The sequence below is a fragment of the Gambusia affinis genome, linkage group LG06 (assembly GCF_019740435.1).
Source record: "Gambusia affinis linkage group LG06, SWU_Gaff_1.0, whole genome shotgun sequence".
In the NCBI taxonomy this organism is placed as follows: domain Eukaryota; kingdom Metazoa; phylum Chordata; class Actinopteri; order Cyprinodontiformes; family Poeciliidae; genus Gambusia; species Gambusia affinis.
Window position 1 is genome coordinate 8,210,662 of NC_057873.1, and position 15,651 is coordinate 8,226,312.

Consider the following 15,651-nt stretch of genomic DNA (forward strand, 5'->3'; position numbering starts at 1 on the left):
GTGAGTTTATGACATGCGCTCCAAATAGTAAGAATTTCGAAACTCTTCTTGAAAACTGAAGTATTACAGAGTGCGCTTATCTTTAAATATGTGCCCGCGAGATGTCTGTCATCTTTTCACAGACTCTATTAAAAATTAAGTACGAAGTCGTAGCCAAAGCAGGTCTTCTTTGTATAAAATGCCAACCTCATTCTCGGTTATCTTCGTCATTAATTTGACCTACTTATTTTTGTTTTGTTACATGCACAGATTGTCTGCAACTTTGTTGTTTTTTTTTTGTTGTTTTTTTCCCCCCATCACTCATATGCTTGAAGAAGATGCATGGAGTAAAGTTGGACAATTTAAAAACAATGGAAAAAGCTCTATAATTCAATTTAACACAGTGTAAGAAAAAAATATCAAATCGTATACACTATGATTAATGAGAATATTTTCAATATAGCCTACTAATTTAATGACTATGTCCATGAAAATGTTTTGTAGTTATTGAGAACGGGGCAGGTTTCCTGTTTCCCTTTTCACTCGTATAAGTGTTGTGACTTAATGATGAAATTTGTTAAATCGAGATAAAAATGATTCTGAAATTATCCGAGCAACAGAAAAATTGCGGGAAATATAAGAGTGGATTTAATGGAAATCAGGTAGGCTACACTAATCTATCAGCCTTTAGGGTAAATGACCTATATTGTATTACGCTTATGCTTCTACAACCAGTGTACCCCAAAACGCTTCACATACAAGCATTCACGCATTCGCACGTGATGACAGTTTTTCTTATATGTACCAACTCACAATGTTAAGAAAAATGAGCGATTGGTATCCCATTTTACTATCATATCTACACAATGTTACTCTGTTTTATCCTATTTTACCGTATGGCTTACGTGACCGCGCATCTTGCGTTTGCGCGCTCCGTCATAAACGTGCGCGAGCCATGCTGACAGCACGCTCTTGCATCGGTCTGCTAAATCACCGCAATGGAATAAGAGCAGGGGAGGGTAGAGGACACCGGCTGCCCTGCCTCCAGTCTGCATGTGAGCACACACAGCAGGACGGCTAAGGACAATCACAGGGCAACAAAGGGACGTATGCTTCCTCCAAGGCATCACATAAATAAGAATATTTAAGACTTCCGCACTTGCCTACCTCTCTATCCTCACATCCAAGGTAAGAGACTGCAATAAAATTAGATTTTTTATTAATTTTTTTTTTTTTTTACGGTTTATTTGCTATTCATGTTTAGCTTACTATAATTTTTCTTCAGAAAAATAATTTGGGTGGTCATGTCCTTTTTAATAATTGTCCAAAATGTATATTCCATTTTACACTGTTTAAATTATGAGACACCAGTGAGCATTAGATGGGTGTGACGTGCTTCTTTATGTGTTTAATAGGAACAGTTGCAGCATTAGAGCTTGCACGAATTAGAAAGACAGTATGGACTGTCACAAAACATGGTTCTGATGTGGTGGGTTTTACTCAGTTTCAGATAAAAGATTTTTTTTTTTAAAGATTTTTTGTTTGTTTGTTTTTTATTTTAGGTTGTAATTCAGCAATCATGGACCTGGAGCATTTTGATGAGCGGGAAAAGTCTCAGAGATACACCCGAAGGGGCTCCAGAGGGAATGGTCTCCCTAGTCCAACTCATAGTGCTCACTGCAGCCTTTACAGAACCAGGACACTGCAAGCACTGAGCTCAGAAAAGAAGGCCAAGAAGATTCGTTTCTACCGCAACGGTGACCGCTACTTTAAAGGAATTGTGTATGCCATTTCTCAGGAGAGATTTAGATCACTAGATGCTCTCCTTGCAGATCTCACAAGATCTCTCTCAGATAATGTCAACTTGCCCCAAGGAGTAAGGACCATATATACTGTTGATGGAGCAACCAAGATTACCAGCATAGAACAGCTGGTGGAAGGTGAGTTTGTGCCCTTTTGTTGTAACTTTGTTTAAAAAATTTTATTTATATTGAATCATAGAGAAGTTATGTTGGCTGTCTTAAGTGCAAATATTATAGTCAAACCAAGTCAGAAAGTGCATGATAAACAAAATGGTACCTCCTTTATGTTTTTAAAAAGAACGTACTTATACTCTGTTCTTTATTCAATCATCCTCACATTTTAGCTCTATGTTTCATACTTGTATATTAGCTTTTCTATTCCAATCTTCTGCAGGAGAAAGCTATGTTTGTGCATCTATAGAGCCTTTCAAGAAACTAGACTATACGAAGAATGTAAACCCCAACTGGGCAGTTGGTGCCAGGACTGCAGCATCTGTCCGTGATCCTTCTTCCCTGGGCAGCGCCATGGCTGGATCCCCAGAAACCAGGGAGACCAAAGACTTCATAAAGCCCAAACTGGTGACGATTGTCCGCAGTGGAGTCAAACCTCGCAAGGCTGTTCGGGTCTTGCTCAACAAGAAGACGGCACACTCCTTTGATCAAGTCATGAGTGACATCACAGATGCTATCAAGCTGGACTCTGGGGTTGTTAAAAGGCTATGTACTGTTGATGGCAAAGTGGTAAGTGTTAAAACTCAATATTTGTAAACTGGATAAAATGGGTATATCTTTAACGTCACGAAAGCTTAAGAACCCTTTGGCATCAATGGAGTCATTCCTTTTTTTTTCCCTTCTTTCCAAAAAAAACCAAAAACCATTATGACTGGTTATGTTTGTACTCAGTTTTAGTGCTCTCTTTGGCTGCAGTGGATATTTGAATATTTATGTTACTATCACCTTCAAGATTATAAAATGTCATTCAGCAATATTAGTCTGTCGTTTCAAGTTGAAAACATTGCATATTGACCCTTCTGGTCACTGGATTCAAACGTCCATGAAACTTCAGTTTTGATGAACAAAATTAATAGGATTATCAAAAACGTAAATTTCATCAACTTTATCAATACTGTTATAAGGTCAGCTAGCTTTATGTTCTGGATGTTTTGCATTTAAAGTTGTGTAAGAAAGTCCAACAACTAAGTGCTCTGTATTGTAGAGTACTCTTATCTTATGCTTTTTTTTCTCTCTCTCTGCCTTCTAAAAGATTAATTGCTTGAATGGGAGTAAATGGCCTATGTGCATTAGTTAGCTCTGCTTTTAGTTTTACCAAGCTATGATCTATTGGAAATTGATATTTACAGTACTTGGGTGATGTGGGGATAAGCTTGATCCACTCTGATTTTCTAAATGGAGCAGTAGTTCAAAGCTATGCACCGCTTTGGAATACTGTTGTACTGAAAGTTTTCTGTTCCCCCACCCCGATCATCCCTCCTGCAGTTTCTTTCTTACTCCAAGAGGGAGCACAGTACGTATCACCTGGGAATAATTGCTAAATGTATTACCAGAAATGGGTTTCTAGGACTCCATCCCATATTCCTACAACAACACTGAACACTGTTAGATGGAACCATGTAATCTGATTTCAGATTAGTCTCCTAAATATTGAAGTATTTCCAGAAAAGTATTTTTTGCAAAATAGTTATTGACATGTATTTTCATTGATTGATTAGCCAGCCACAGTATAGCCACATACGTACTACTTTTAAAAGCTCTTAAAATTATAATCAAGGAGGTTGCCTGTTTTTAAGGGAAAGAAATGTGGCAAATAATAAAAGGCTTGATTAAGCATCCCATAAAAATAGGACCTTCTTTAAAATTCACTTCAAAAACTCTGTCCTGCGTGCTTTCTGTTAGTATTACAGTGGAGTGAATGGTTTGAAGTGGTTGCTAAGTAACAGTCTGCAGCAGAGCAGAGAGCATGTGAGTTAGTGGCGGGATTCATCTGTGTTTTACTTTCTTTCTGCTGTTTTGTGCATATGGCAGCATGGCGTCTGACGTTATTAATGTGTTTCGTTTTTGTGTTGTAATGCCATCGAACATACATCAGGGCACATCTTTTTAAAGTCAGGATTGAACTAAGCCATTGAACTTTATTGTTGCCATTAACTTGAATGTCCTTGACATACACTTGTTCAATCTTTTGGGAACAGCAATGACAGCAACACAAAGCATTTATCATCTAAATGTGATAAAGACTCATTTCAGAAGTTCAAGTGGAGCAGTGGGGTATCTAGAATTTGAATGTGGATTGGTTGTTGATGCCAGATTGGCTAATCTGAGCATATAGAAACTGCTGAGCTATTGGATTTTGACACATGACCATTTCTTATGATGGTCAGTCAAGAGGGACTGACTGTAAATGGTGAAGATATCTAGTGAGCAGTAGTTGTGTGCTCATGTTGTTGGTGGCCAGAGGAAAACTGACAGATTTTTTTTTTTTTTTGACACAATTAAAAGGAAAATGTGGTTTAAATAATTACTGGTTCAAACAAAGTATAAAGAATATGATATTGGAGCACATAAAGTGGAACAGATGGGCTACAGTAGGTGTTGGCTACTTTCAGTAAGATGAAGCACCATGTCACAAAGCTCAAATCATCTCAATCTGGTCCCCTTGTTATGAAAGGGATGCAAGTGACCTTTACAGTCAGCTGATTTTAAACAGGTTTGAACAGCAGATTTTCAATATGGATATTCAGACGACTGCCACTCATTTTCAAGAAGGATGTTCCCAACATCTTTTCTTTTTCTTAATCTATACCACAAAGGAAAAAAGGCAGTTCTGAAGGCAATAAGGATTCAAACCAGGTACTAGCAGGGTGTACCTAGTGAAGTGGGTCTTTCCCAAGAATCACCCTCCTCGGTCCCAAAACAAAACTACCCATCTTGTAGACAATTATTATTCTTTATGATTTTTTCCCCCCCAGGTTTTTATAATCGTGTGAGTACTTAGTGGGTTTAATAACACGCAGTTTAGTAGGTTTGATCTTTGTTCTTTATTCAGTGCTGGCTTTGTTGTGTTGTGCCAACAGATGGTCAGATTACCACCCACGGTCATCAAAGGGGGAGTTTCAATGGTTCTTTAACCTTTATTAGACAGATAGGTTATACATTTGATGCATTCTGGATGTTTATGAGATTCATGAAATATGTGATGGTTCATGTTTTATAGTTTATATTTATATGTTGACAGTCTGGCAAGGCCTTAACATACCCACAGTTAAGCTCTTGGTTTTGTCACAGAAACCAAGAGCTTTATTTATTGGGTTTTATATTTTTCTTACAAATTTCAAAAAGAATATCTAAGCCAATGGTTAATTTCTTGTGCATGTCTAGATATTTAGACAATGAACAACTTCATTTTGTCAAACTCTTATACAGTTTGATTCAAACCATCCTACTTAGGAAACGGTGTATAAGGGGAAATGCCTTTTAGCATGAGCTCCCTAAAAACGGTTTTCCTAAGTGTATCAACTGAAAATAATTTTGTTTTTAAAGAGTAAAATGGGCAACAGAAAGATGGTAACATTTCAAAAAGCAGAGCTGAGAGAGGGCGTGTGTATGGGTTGCAAACTCTCAGAATGGTGTCTTTTTTTTATGAATAGAAGCATCTATTGGTCATATGCCACCAATATTTCTACAGTCGGACTTGTCAGAAATTAGGGTGCAACAAATTGTACATAATAGCGTCTTTTGTGAAGTTCAGCTAGATTGATTTAGAAATGATGCTAAAAACAGAAAAATCATGCATTTATCAGTTATTTGGTTTTTATTGGGTGACTGTGGCATTTCAGATTGGAGAAACACATTTCAAAGCTCTTCAATCATGAGCCATTTTCTTTGCCTTCACCTTAAGAACAATATTGTTTTGACATTATCAGGTATGGATGTCAATTTATTTATTTTTTTCAAAGGATCCCAGACAGTAAAGGGTAATTACCCTGTTTAAATATGCAGTATATCACCCAGAAGTGGGACACAATGAGTGTTTTGTTTGTCAAAAGTCTTTCTGCTTGAGTCCAAAGGTAGGCTTGCAAGTCCCGAGACGAGTGCTAGTTGAGTCTCGACAAAGCCATTTGAGCAATTTAAACAGTAATTAATAATTTTGAAATGTCAAAAACTAAAATCATTTGAAATGAAAACATGAATCTCTATGAAAAGTATGGTACTTTCTTTGAAGAGTAGTTTTTAAGAGCCCTGTTTCAAATCTCTTTGACAGGTTACATGTCTTCAGGACTTTTTTGCAGAAGATGACATTTTCATTGCTTGTGGTCCTGAAAAGTTTCGCTATCAAGATGATTTCAATTTGGATGAAAATGGTAAGTATGTCTATAAGGATTTGAGTGGGCTAAATGTGATATCAACTTTCAGTTCATAAAAACTCTTAAGTATCTTTGTGTGCAATAGAAATGTGTGGTAAGCTAAAGTTTATTTTTGTTGGGTTTTTTTTCTCCCCATCTTCCAGATAATTCTTAAATGTGTCTTTCATTTAGCATCGTAATATTGTATTCCCTCTTCTCACATCAAATAATTTTACACTAACTTGTATCTAACTTTTTTTCACTGCACTGTAGATTGTTTTATATTAAGTTATGTTGCGGGAAGGTATGTTAACCTTTGCACAGTATATTTGCTGTTTAAACACAGCTCAGAGGTAATTTAATCTGGTCTGAGGAGATGGGTGTGCTGGAAATATGCCAAGCTCTGAATGCAGGTGATATTTTCACTTACTGATCTAGTTCTATACTTGGAATGAGGTGTATGTGTCTGCAGGCAATACTTTTTTCCCCTCCATTTTTGGCCTAGTTTTGTGCTGAATCTTTTTGTTCAGATTCCACGTTAAGCCTCAGAACGATTGCTTATTCTAAATAGAATCTTTATCGCCTTGCATGGTAAAATACATTTCATGCTTTGAATGTATTTTTCCTCTCCAGAATGCAGGGTGACAAAGTCGTCGTCTTATGGCCGACTCCCCACAGTTCATAGTCATTCCTTGCCGAGAACTGGTGGAATGTCTCGTAGAAGCAAGTCTCCCTCACCTGCCGGATCAGGTAAATGTGTGTTTAAGTTTAATAATTAAAACTTGAACTTGCCATGTTTTGGTTCCTTATCATTTCCCCCCCATCTTAACAGCAAATGGCACTGCGGGCAGTATGCTTTCTACACCTCGTTCTGGAAAATCTCCAAGTCCCATTTTAACCAGTCCCGCTAGCCTCCGAAGACGACAGGTAATAAAAGCCAAAGTTTGCAGAATAGAGAACTACTTCTGTGCTGCCATTGAATATTTACTTTTTTTTTTCTTGTCTTGAGTTTATGTTGTATCCATAGTCAAATGATTTCTACACCATTTGACTATGCCATATTTTATGCTTTGAAAGGGCTCTTTTGTCTTGGACAGTCAGGTTTCTGTTGTACTATAAGACTGTTGCACTTTGCTGTTTGTCATTGCTACATGTACGATAGCACAGAAACTGCATCCAGAGATGCTCATTACACAGTTACTGTGTATTGTATTTTTATCAGTGCTGATAAATATTTGTTTGCTTTTGGCGCTAAAATAATTGGGATAAATTAATTATATTACAGCAGTAAGGTTTTGTATAGACCCCTGAATGTTTTAAAATGTTAAGAAGGTGAATATAAGGGGGATGTCATTAAATAAAAAGGTTTATTTATGGACATTAAAGAATTGGGGCCATTTATTTAGGGCTCACATGCAAGCATTAAATGGCCTCTTACTAAAATTTCAGAACTTTTTTGTTTTCATGTCACTGTTTTGCAAGAATCACATGCCTGCAGATTTGCAACATTGTTCAAATTACAACCATATTGTAATTGCAAAGGGATACTGGGGTGTAATTATTACATATAATGGATAAACATTTTTCATGCTTTGTGTATTTGTGTGTAACTTCATTTGAATATAATCTTAATCCTCTGAATTACAATTTCATTTATAGCATTGTAGTTAAATATTTTCCTGAAATTGTGTTCTATTGCTTATCAGTTCTTTGTCTTGGGGTCTCATGTATAAATTCTGCATCACATTTTTGTCTTTTCTTTGGACTAGATGTAATTTAAGTTTTTGAAGCTTTTCTTCCTAAAGCTTTTAGAAAGTGTTGTTGCCATTATTTTTTACAATGTGATCATTTGGGGAGTTTTTTTCCCCTTGTTAATAGGGATCCCAGTACAGTGGCTCTTCACTCTCGTTGGCCTCTACCAAGGTATGCAGCTCAATGGATGAAGGAGATGGTCCCAACAGTGAAGGTGGGGTATTGACATAAAAAAAATATACACGAGTCATTATGCCTTATGCTTCAGAAATTATAGATATGTTTTCTCACTCAGTTGAGGCAGTGGAAGACTGTTCCCCAGTTCCTACCTCCATAGCAGAGAGATACAAAGTTGGGAGGATTTTAGGGGATGGAAACTTTGCTGTGGTTCGTGAATGTGTGGAAAGATCAACTGGAAGAGAGTACGCTTTAAAAATAATCAGCAAAGACAAATGTAAGGGAAAGGTAGGCATTCTTATTTCTTTAGAATCGCATCAAATCACAAGATTTGTGCTAATTTGTCGTACTTTAGTATTTGTTCCATTTTACTGTGTGTGTGTTTGGGGCACAGGGATTAAACATCTTTCTGAAATTGATGTGTTTTAAATATTGAACTATTCTTAAGTTATGCGTTTTCTTTTTCTGCATCATTCAGGAACACATGATACAGAGTGAAGTGTCCATCCTGAGGCGTGTGAAACATCCAAACATTGTCCTCTTAATCGAGGAAATGGACACCCGCAGAGATCTCTATCTTGTAATGGAGCTGGTGAAGGTACTTTGCATTTTTAAATAGTTTATAGGTGAATATATCAGTAAATGTAGGTTCAAAGCTACTTTCCCCAAAGGTTATATTGATACATGTTATGTTTAGGATATAATTAATCTCTTTGACGAAGTTTATATAATCATGTAATAATTATTTCCATTTTAAAAACCTTTTATCCAGGGAGGAGATCTCTTTGACGCCATTACCTCCTCCAACAGATACACAGAGCGGGATGCCAGTTGTATGCTGTTCAACTTGGCAAGCGCCATCAAGTACCTCCACAGTCTCAATATTGTGCACAGAGACATAAAACCAGAGAATCTCTTGGTAAGTGGTGCTTAATAAAGCCTGTCCTAATACATCCTGAGGAATGAACATTTCTAAAAACCTAATCCTGCTTTGAGAATGTGTCAGTGACTGTCTGCTGGATAGGTGTCAAGTCAGCTTTATCCCCCATGGATGTGTCAGCTATAATGTAAAAACTGTGCATTAAAATCTTTTTAAATTGGTTTTATGTAATAACACTTTCTAAGAAAGAAATTTTGGGTCTTAATTTAAAAAATATATATACACACCTGGAATAGCCCTTGTTTTGTTAAATGTGTCTTTGTATTAATGTGTTGGATTGAAACGCTGGATTTTTAAAAATGTTTTTTTTTTTTTTTGGCTAAAAGTTGTGGAGCATGATATCTCTAAACCAACTGGAATTGGTTTACAGATAAGTTTTTTTTCTTTTTTTTTTCTTTCTTTCTTGATTTAACACTGTAAAACCCTCACAATGTATTTGGAAATGTAATACATGAAGTTCACAGTTTATCCTCAGATTATGTTTCTGTCAAAATGAATCTTTAAGATTCTCTTTAACCTTTCAATATACAGAAAAGTTAAAGCAATATACAATACACAAGTGGATATACAGATCCACTTATTCTCACAACTGGTATACAGCTTTATTACAGCAATACAAAATTAAGTATAAATATTATTAAACATGCTTGGAAGCAATATTTTTTGTTTTACTTCAATCCCTCACAAAGTAGGGATTGAGGGTATCGTTTTTGTCCATTCTTGTCACACAGGTGTATGAACATCAAGATGGTAGTAAATCTCTGAAACTGGGAGACTTTGGCTTGGCTACTGTTGTCAATGGTCCTCTTTATGCTGTTTGTGGAACGCCAACTTATGTAGCACCAGAGATTGTTGCTGAAACAGGGTAAGGTTGAATGTGGCTTGTGGGGCAAAAACTACTGTAATGTATACGTTTTTCTTCAATCCCTTTAACTGATGTATCATTTTGTAACTTCAGATATGGCCTCAAGGTTGACATCTGGGCAGCGGGCGTCATCACTTACATACTGGTCTGTGGCTTTCCTCCTTTCCGTGGGTATGCGCTTTATTATTATTATTATTATTACATTAAGTAAAATAACCAGTAACTGGTATATGCTTTTGCAGTTATGAAATGTTTTTTGCCCCCCCCCCCTTTTTTTTTACTGTGCATTTTATTTTTGCAGCAGTGGTGAAGACCAGGAGGCCCTCTTTGAAGAGATTTTAAAAGGCCATCTTGAATTTCCAGCACCATACTGGGACAATGTATCTGAGCCTGCCAAGGTTGCCTGGAAGTTGACTTTTACCAGGAATATGCTTCACAATCTGTCAGACTAGATTTTCTCATTATGTTCCTTGTTATTTATGGGTAACACATTTATCTCTAGGCTCTGATCACTGGCATGCTGCAGGTAGTTGTGGATCAAAGATACACAGCTGTACAAGTGCTGGATCACCCCTGGGTCAATGTAAGTTCAGTAAATCACTTCAAACATATACTGTGAAAATGCTGAAGAAGAATGCATTACTTAAACTCAAGCTAAGTTGCTAAGCAGTGTCTGTATTTTTCAGGGTGACAGTCTGTCAGAAAAGGGGCACCAGCTTGCTGTGGCTGGAAAAATCAAGAAGCATTTTAATTATGGACCCAAGCTCAACGGCACTGCAGCAGGAGTGTCAGTGATTACAGTAAGAACTAATTAGAAACTTGATTGTAATTCATCAATTTGCTTGTAATTCTGTTTTCAGTGAGACCATGTTTCCTTTTTTTTTTTTTTTTGCTGATTTAAATTTTTCGTTTTTGCTGCCTTGCTTTTCATGCTTTACCATTGAAAAAGTAAACCCTTAGGATCAACATAGTCCTCACTGTGCAATTGCATTTTTGGCAAAATCTTACTTATTATTTGATAAGACACATTTCTCGGATATAAGCTTTTACAGACATTGCCTTTGGGGGAGCTCTGCTTGTGGGTGAAAAGACTTGACTTTTTTTAAATACAGTACTGCATATAAATGGAAACATAGAAATTCCCATTTTCCCTTTATTGGATTTCTTATAATTATAACATTTACATTTTCATTATCAAAGTGGTTTTTCAGTTGAAAATGAAGAATTATATCGCAAACAACTTTTGGCTAAATAATTTGTTCATAAATTCCATAAAAATAAAAATAAAAAGTCCCTTCCACCCCCCTTTTCAATGTAATCTTGGAATTTATAATTCGCCCTACATTGCTCTATCTACTCTTGACAAATTTTGTACTTTTTTTTTTTTTTTTCACCATCTGTGAAAGCCTTGATATTAGATGGCTCTGAAATGTAAACTTACTGACAACCGATAGCGTGTGTTTTACGTCTTATTAGCTGTATGGTGTACTTTTCTTTTTGGATTGCGGCTCTTCTGACTATATATCATTCTTGCCTCCATGTACTTTAAATTTGAATTAAAGAATCAGTTGAAGATTATGGCATTTCTACTCTGCAGCGAACTCGTTTCCCTCTAGACTCAGACTCTACAGCCAGATTCTTCTCATTTTCTCAGCATTATTTGAGATTAGCATCCATCCAAGTCATGCTGCCATGTTTTTCTTTTTTGCTTTTGCCTCATCCTGCCATCCCGTCTAGCTGGACTGTCGGCACTGTTGCTTGGACATCCTGCACATAAATTATGCTTATAGTCATTAGGTGTACAAGATGTTACTTTAAAGGAAACTATTGAATTTTTCAACTGCTTATTTATTGATAGAAGAGATGCTGAATGGTTTTTTTTTTAATGTAGTGAACAATTTGTGAGTTTTCATGTGAAGTTGTAAAATAAAGAAAAAAAAATAGATTCCGTGTAATTCTTTTGCCAGTGAAGTAGTAACTTTAGTAGGAAACTAAAGTTGGACAACTTACTGACAATTTGGCCAGTGATGCTTTGAGTTCAAGGTGATCCACTGAGTTCATCTCCCTCTGCTTTGCTGGACCAGGACTTAACCATCCAGAAGTCAGGGTCTTTGGATCACAACCAGAATCCAGGATTGTATTGGATAAGGTATGACACAGCAAAGTGCTAAAGTGCAGTGAGTGCTTCCGTGGCAAAGTGCTGGCAGTCTCCGTTTCCCATTCCCCATGGATTTGACCCATGTCCATCAACTTGATCATTTTCATACCTCATCAGTTTACTTCATCTCATTTGGGCTGTTTGGGCTGCAGCTGTTCTTCTTCATTGCACGGTTTACTGTGATATTTTCTCATATTACATTAAGTTATCTTTACAATAGAAACTGAATTTAATGATCCAGAAAACCTGCTGAGATGGTTTAAATTTTGTTTATTGCAAGAAGTGCTGTCAAGTGCCACAAAAAATGCATTCCCCACTTATATCTTGCGTTTTTACTGTTTTGGTTGCACTTAAATTTTTTAGATCATCAAACTATTTTTATGGAGTACCGTACTTGAAAAGCAGTTTTGAAAGTCATTACCCCATAAACCTAAATGGTTGGGTTTTTGTAACCCAGCTGTCCTTTATAAGCCAAAAAATTCTGCTTAAGGATTTCTACTGGAGCAGAATTACTGCTTTTAAAATTTTCTACAATTTGTCCAGAAGCAGCAGAGTGGCTCCAGACCATCATGTTACTGCCTATATAATCATTTTTCTGAAATGCCATTAATTTTATGCCAGATACAAGATTTAGTTTTTGTCCGGCTTCTGTTTTATTGCTAAATCATAAACATTGTTCTAAGTGAGACCAGCAGCACATTAGTTCCTGTTTTGGGTTATTTTATGACAACCTGGATGACTTGTCGATGTGTTTTGGAGTAATTCTGGTTGAAGTCCTACTCCATATTAGATTCAAAAATGCCATGGTAGTAACTAGTTATATTACTTGAGTAACTTTTTGAAAATTAAGTTGAAATTCTTATGTAGGGACAGGGGGATTAAAGTGTCTGCATAAATTTTGCCAATTGATAATTTGTACTACTGTATTATTATTATTAGATCAGCTATTATGATCACTTACTTGGTACTTATTTGCTGGATTAATTTCTTTGATACCTACTTTTTACTTGGAGTCTAAATATGTTGTAGTTTGACTCTGGGCTACAATTTGTTGGTAATCTACCTGCCTCTAGCAAATGACTACCACTCTTTCCAGCCTGATGGATGTCAAGGATTTCCTCCATGTCTTGCATTTCTTTAGGTTGGGAATTGTCTTTTTAGATATTTTGGCCTATTTTATGAAGTCACTGGTTCAAATTAAGTTATTTTTTTTAGTAATCAGGCATTGGTGTGGCTAGTGAAATAAAATCAAAGTGCTGATCACTCATGTTTCAGCAAGAGGGTAAATTGTTTCACAGAAACTACTTTAATTTGGATATGTTTTTCCCCATATATATTGAATATCACTTGAAAACTGCTTTATGCATTCAGATGATCTTTGCCTTAAAGTTTGATCTGAAGCATTTAAGTTTCATAAAATGGCAAACAAGACATTTGTAGCCCCATAGTGGGTGCAAACATTGTTCACAACATTGTGCCTGATTAGCTAAGCACCTTTTTAGTTCTGTATCAATTTGTCACAATTTATTTATTTTATTTTTAACTTGCCTCGTTGATTTGAGAAGAACTTGATGTGTATACTACTGTTTCACCCCTTCTTAGACCACGCCACTTGATAAAGAGAAGCAAGTTTTCCGACGAAGACGCCACCAGGATGTAAAACTTTCTACCCAACTGTTGCCCAGCAGTGGTGCCACCACAACCTCAGAGATGGCCAACCCCATCGTCTCTCCAGAGTTCGAAGAGTTGTCTCCAAGTTCAGCTGACACCCTTCTTTCACCCACTTCTCCCTTCTAATAGGTGTCCAGAAATCACACCAGGTTTCTCTTTGGAGAGATTTGTGTTTAAAATAGTAATGGGTCTCTGGTCCTTAAATGTACCCATTTTCTGGGCACTTTCTTAATTTAAAATACATTTGTAAAATTGAAGGACAGCCCAATAAAATGAACACAGCTTGACGGCATGCAAACATTTTTGTCTAATTTGGCCTATTTATTCAGACAGTAGCCTTTTCTCATTTTATTTTTTATTTTTTCAATACTGCTTTAAAAACTGGCACTAGAAGGGCACTGCAATGGTTTCACCACTGTAGTTCTCCTAAATTTTAATTTGGGGTGTAGTTGTACTTATCCAAATAGTAATGCATGGGTATAAAGGTGAGCAAAATCCACATCTGTGTATCAGTTTGCTCAGTGAGTGACTAAACCATAATGGAGTGGAGCAGGTATTATAGATTAACTGTACGTTAAGTAAAGAAAAAAGAAAAAAAAAAAGATATTGACATAAAAAAAGACAAATTAGCTGATTGGGGTCTTGTGGAAATGTTTTCTTAAAATCCACAAATGCAGCTTCAATTTGTTCTTGAAAGGTGATATTTGAGGTAGTTCACTAGGGCCCTCTCCTGGTTACAACATGGTACTGCCTAAATTTTCACAGGAACTTGTTTATTGAATTCTTGCACATGAACACTTGTTTCTGAATAGCCTTGCTTGATATGTTTCATACATATTACTTTTTAAATTTTCAATTCAAATATCACATTATTAGCTTAATGTCTTGCAGTGTTACATTTCTTGAAAGCATGGTGCTTTGGGATCTAAAGATGTGACTCATAATTCCTAAACACATTTGACAAATGCTGCTACACTGAATCATTAAATCATTCTGAACTGTAAAAAAGACACCTACTACTTCATTAATGTGTCTCTCAAAGGAAATGAGGGTTAATAAATGAGTTCTTGTAATGGTGGTGGTGCAGATGAATCTCAGTGGAGCATAGTATGTTGAAAATTGCACCTTTATCAAGGCATCTCCTTCGCACACCTGCAATCAAGTGCAATTAGGTGCACAAAGCACATAATACTAAATGTCCATTCTGAATGCCAAAACACAAATGTATTTCTAACAGACAACTGACACGCCTCCCTATCGGAGTTAAATGGTGCAACATGAGTTAAAGTGAATTCAACAGTGCTTCCACTAATAGTCATTTTAATGTGATTTATGCAAGTGCTTTTTTTAAGCCCTGCCAAGACGACCTGTATGTTTTCTCATAACGCAATTAATTTTGCTCAGGCAAAAGTTTTGAATGTTTGTTTTCTAGGCTGCATGTGATGAAGTGCATACTATTGAACTATTCTGCTCTCTTGCTGTAAAACAAAAATGAACAAATTCCTGCAATTGTTGTTCTTTATGAATAGTTTACATTATAGTCTCTGTCCATGGTAACTGATAAAATTAAAACACATATGTTGACAATGTAATGTCACAAAAGGGCTTTTTTCGGGGGGTACCAAACAGCACAAAGAAATCAAGTTAGTGAAGAAATGTTTTTATTAATGATGAATAGGTTTTCCTCTAGGTGCCACATGACTTGCCACCTGAAAAGTATAACTATATAAAACAAAGCAAAAAAAAAAAAAAAAAAAAAAAGACTTGTTCTGAAAAACCAAAATAAAGTTTAAACTGCTGATTTCAGGAGGTCCATGTTCAGACAGCAGATGGCAGCATAACCAAACACTATTCCAGAAAAATCCACCCTTTGTATTTCAGATTTGCAATTTATATTTATTTAAAGAAACACTACATAAGTTGACTCGGGTCTATAATTTTTTTTA

At 36.2% G+C, this 15,651-nt stretch overlaps 1 protein-coding gene across 4 annotated transcripts; it reads left to right on the top strand.

Moving 5' to 3' along the window:
• The first annotated feature begins 922 nt into the window (after nt 1–922).
• Nucleotides 923–15,292, top strand: dclk1b (doublecortin-like kinase 1b). 4 transcript variants are annotated; one of them, XM_044120835.1, is made up of 17 exons: nt 923–1,167; nt 1,542–1,736; nt 1,812–1,919; nt 2,176–2,522; nt 6,061–6,160; nt 6,776–6,892; nt 6,975–7,069; nt 8,021–8,108; nt 8,190–8,359; nt 8,550–8,669; nt 8,844–8,990; nt 9,743–9,876; nt 9,970–10,047; nt 10,178–10,274; nt 10,379–10,459; nt 10,563–10,676; nt 13,637–15,292. In XM_044120835.1, exons 2-17 carry the CDS (start codon nt 1,559–1,561, stop codon nt 13,829–13,831), a joined length of 2,169 nt encoding a protein of 722 aa, XP_043976770.1. In that variant the 5' UTR covers nt 923–1,167; nt 1,542–1,558; the 3' UTR covers nt 13,832–15,292. The 4 variants fall into 4 exon arrangements, with proteins under 4 accessions (XP_043976770.1, XP_043976768.1, XP_043976767.1 ...); XM_044120833.1 differs by adding an exon at nt 11,961–12,025 and having other exon boundaries at nt 1,542–1,919; nt 13,637–13,828; XM_044120832.1 differs by having other exon boundaries at nt 1,542–1,919; nt 10,181–10,274.
• Nucleotides 15,293–15,651: the final 359 nt, after the last annotated feature.

Coding starts and splice junctions, on each gene's coding strand:
- dclk1b (XM_044120831.1), top strand. CDS start 1,559: ATGGACCTGGAGCATTTTGATGAGCGGGAAAAGTCTCAGAGATACACC. Junction 1,920..2,175: donor CATAGAACAGCTGGTGGAAG/GTGAGTTTGTGC, acceptor AATCTTCTGCAG/GAGAAAGCTATGTTTGTGCA. Junction 10,275..10,378: donor ATGTATCTGAGCCTGCCAAG/GTTGCCTGGAAG, acceptor ATTTATCTCTAG/GCTCTGATCACTGGCATGCT.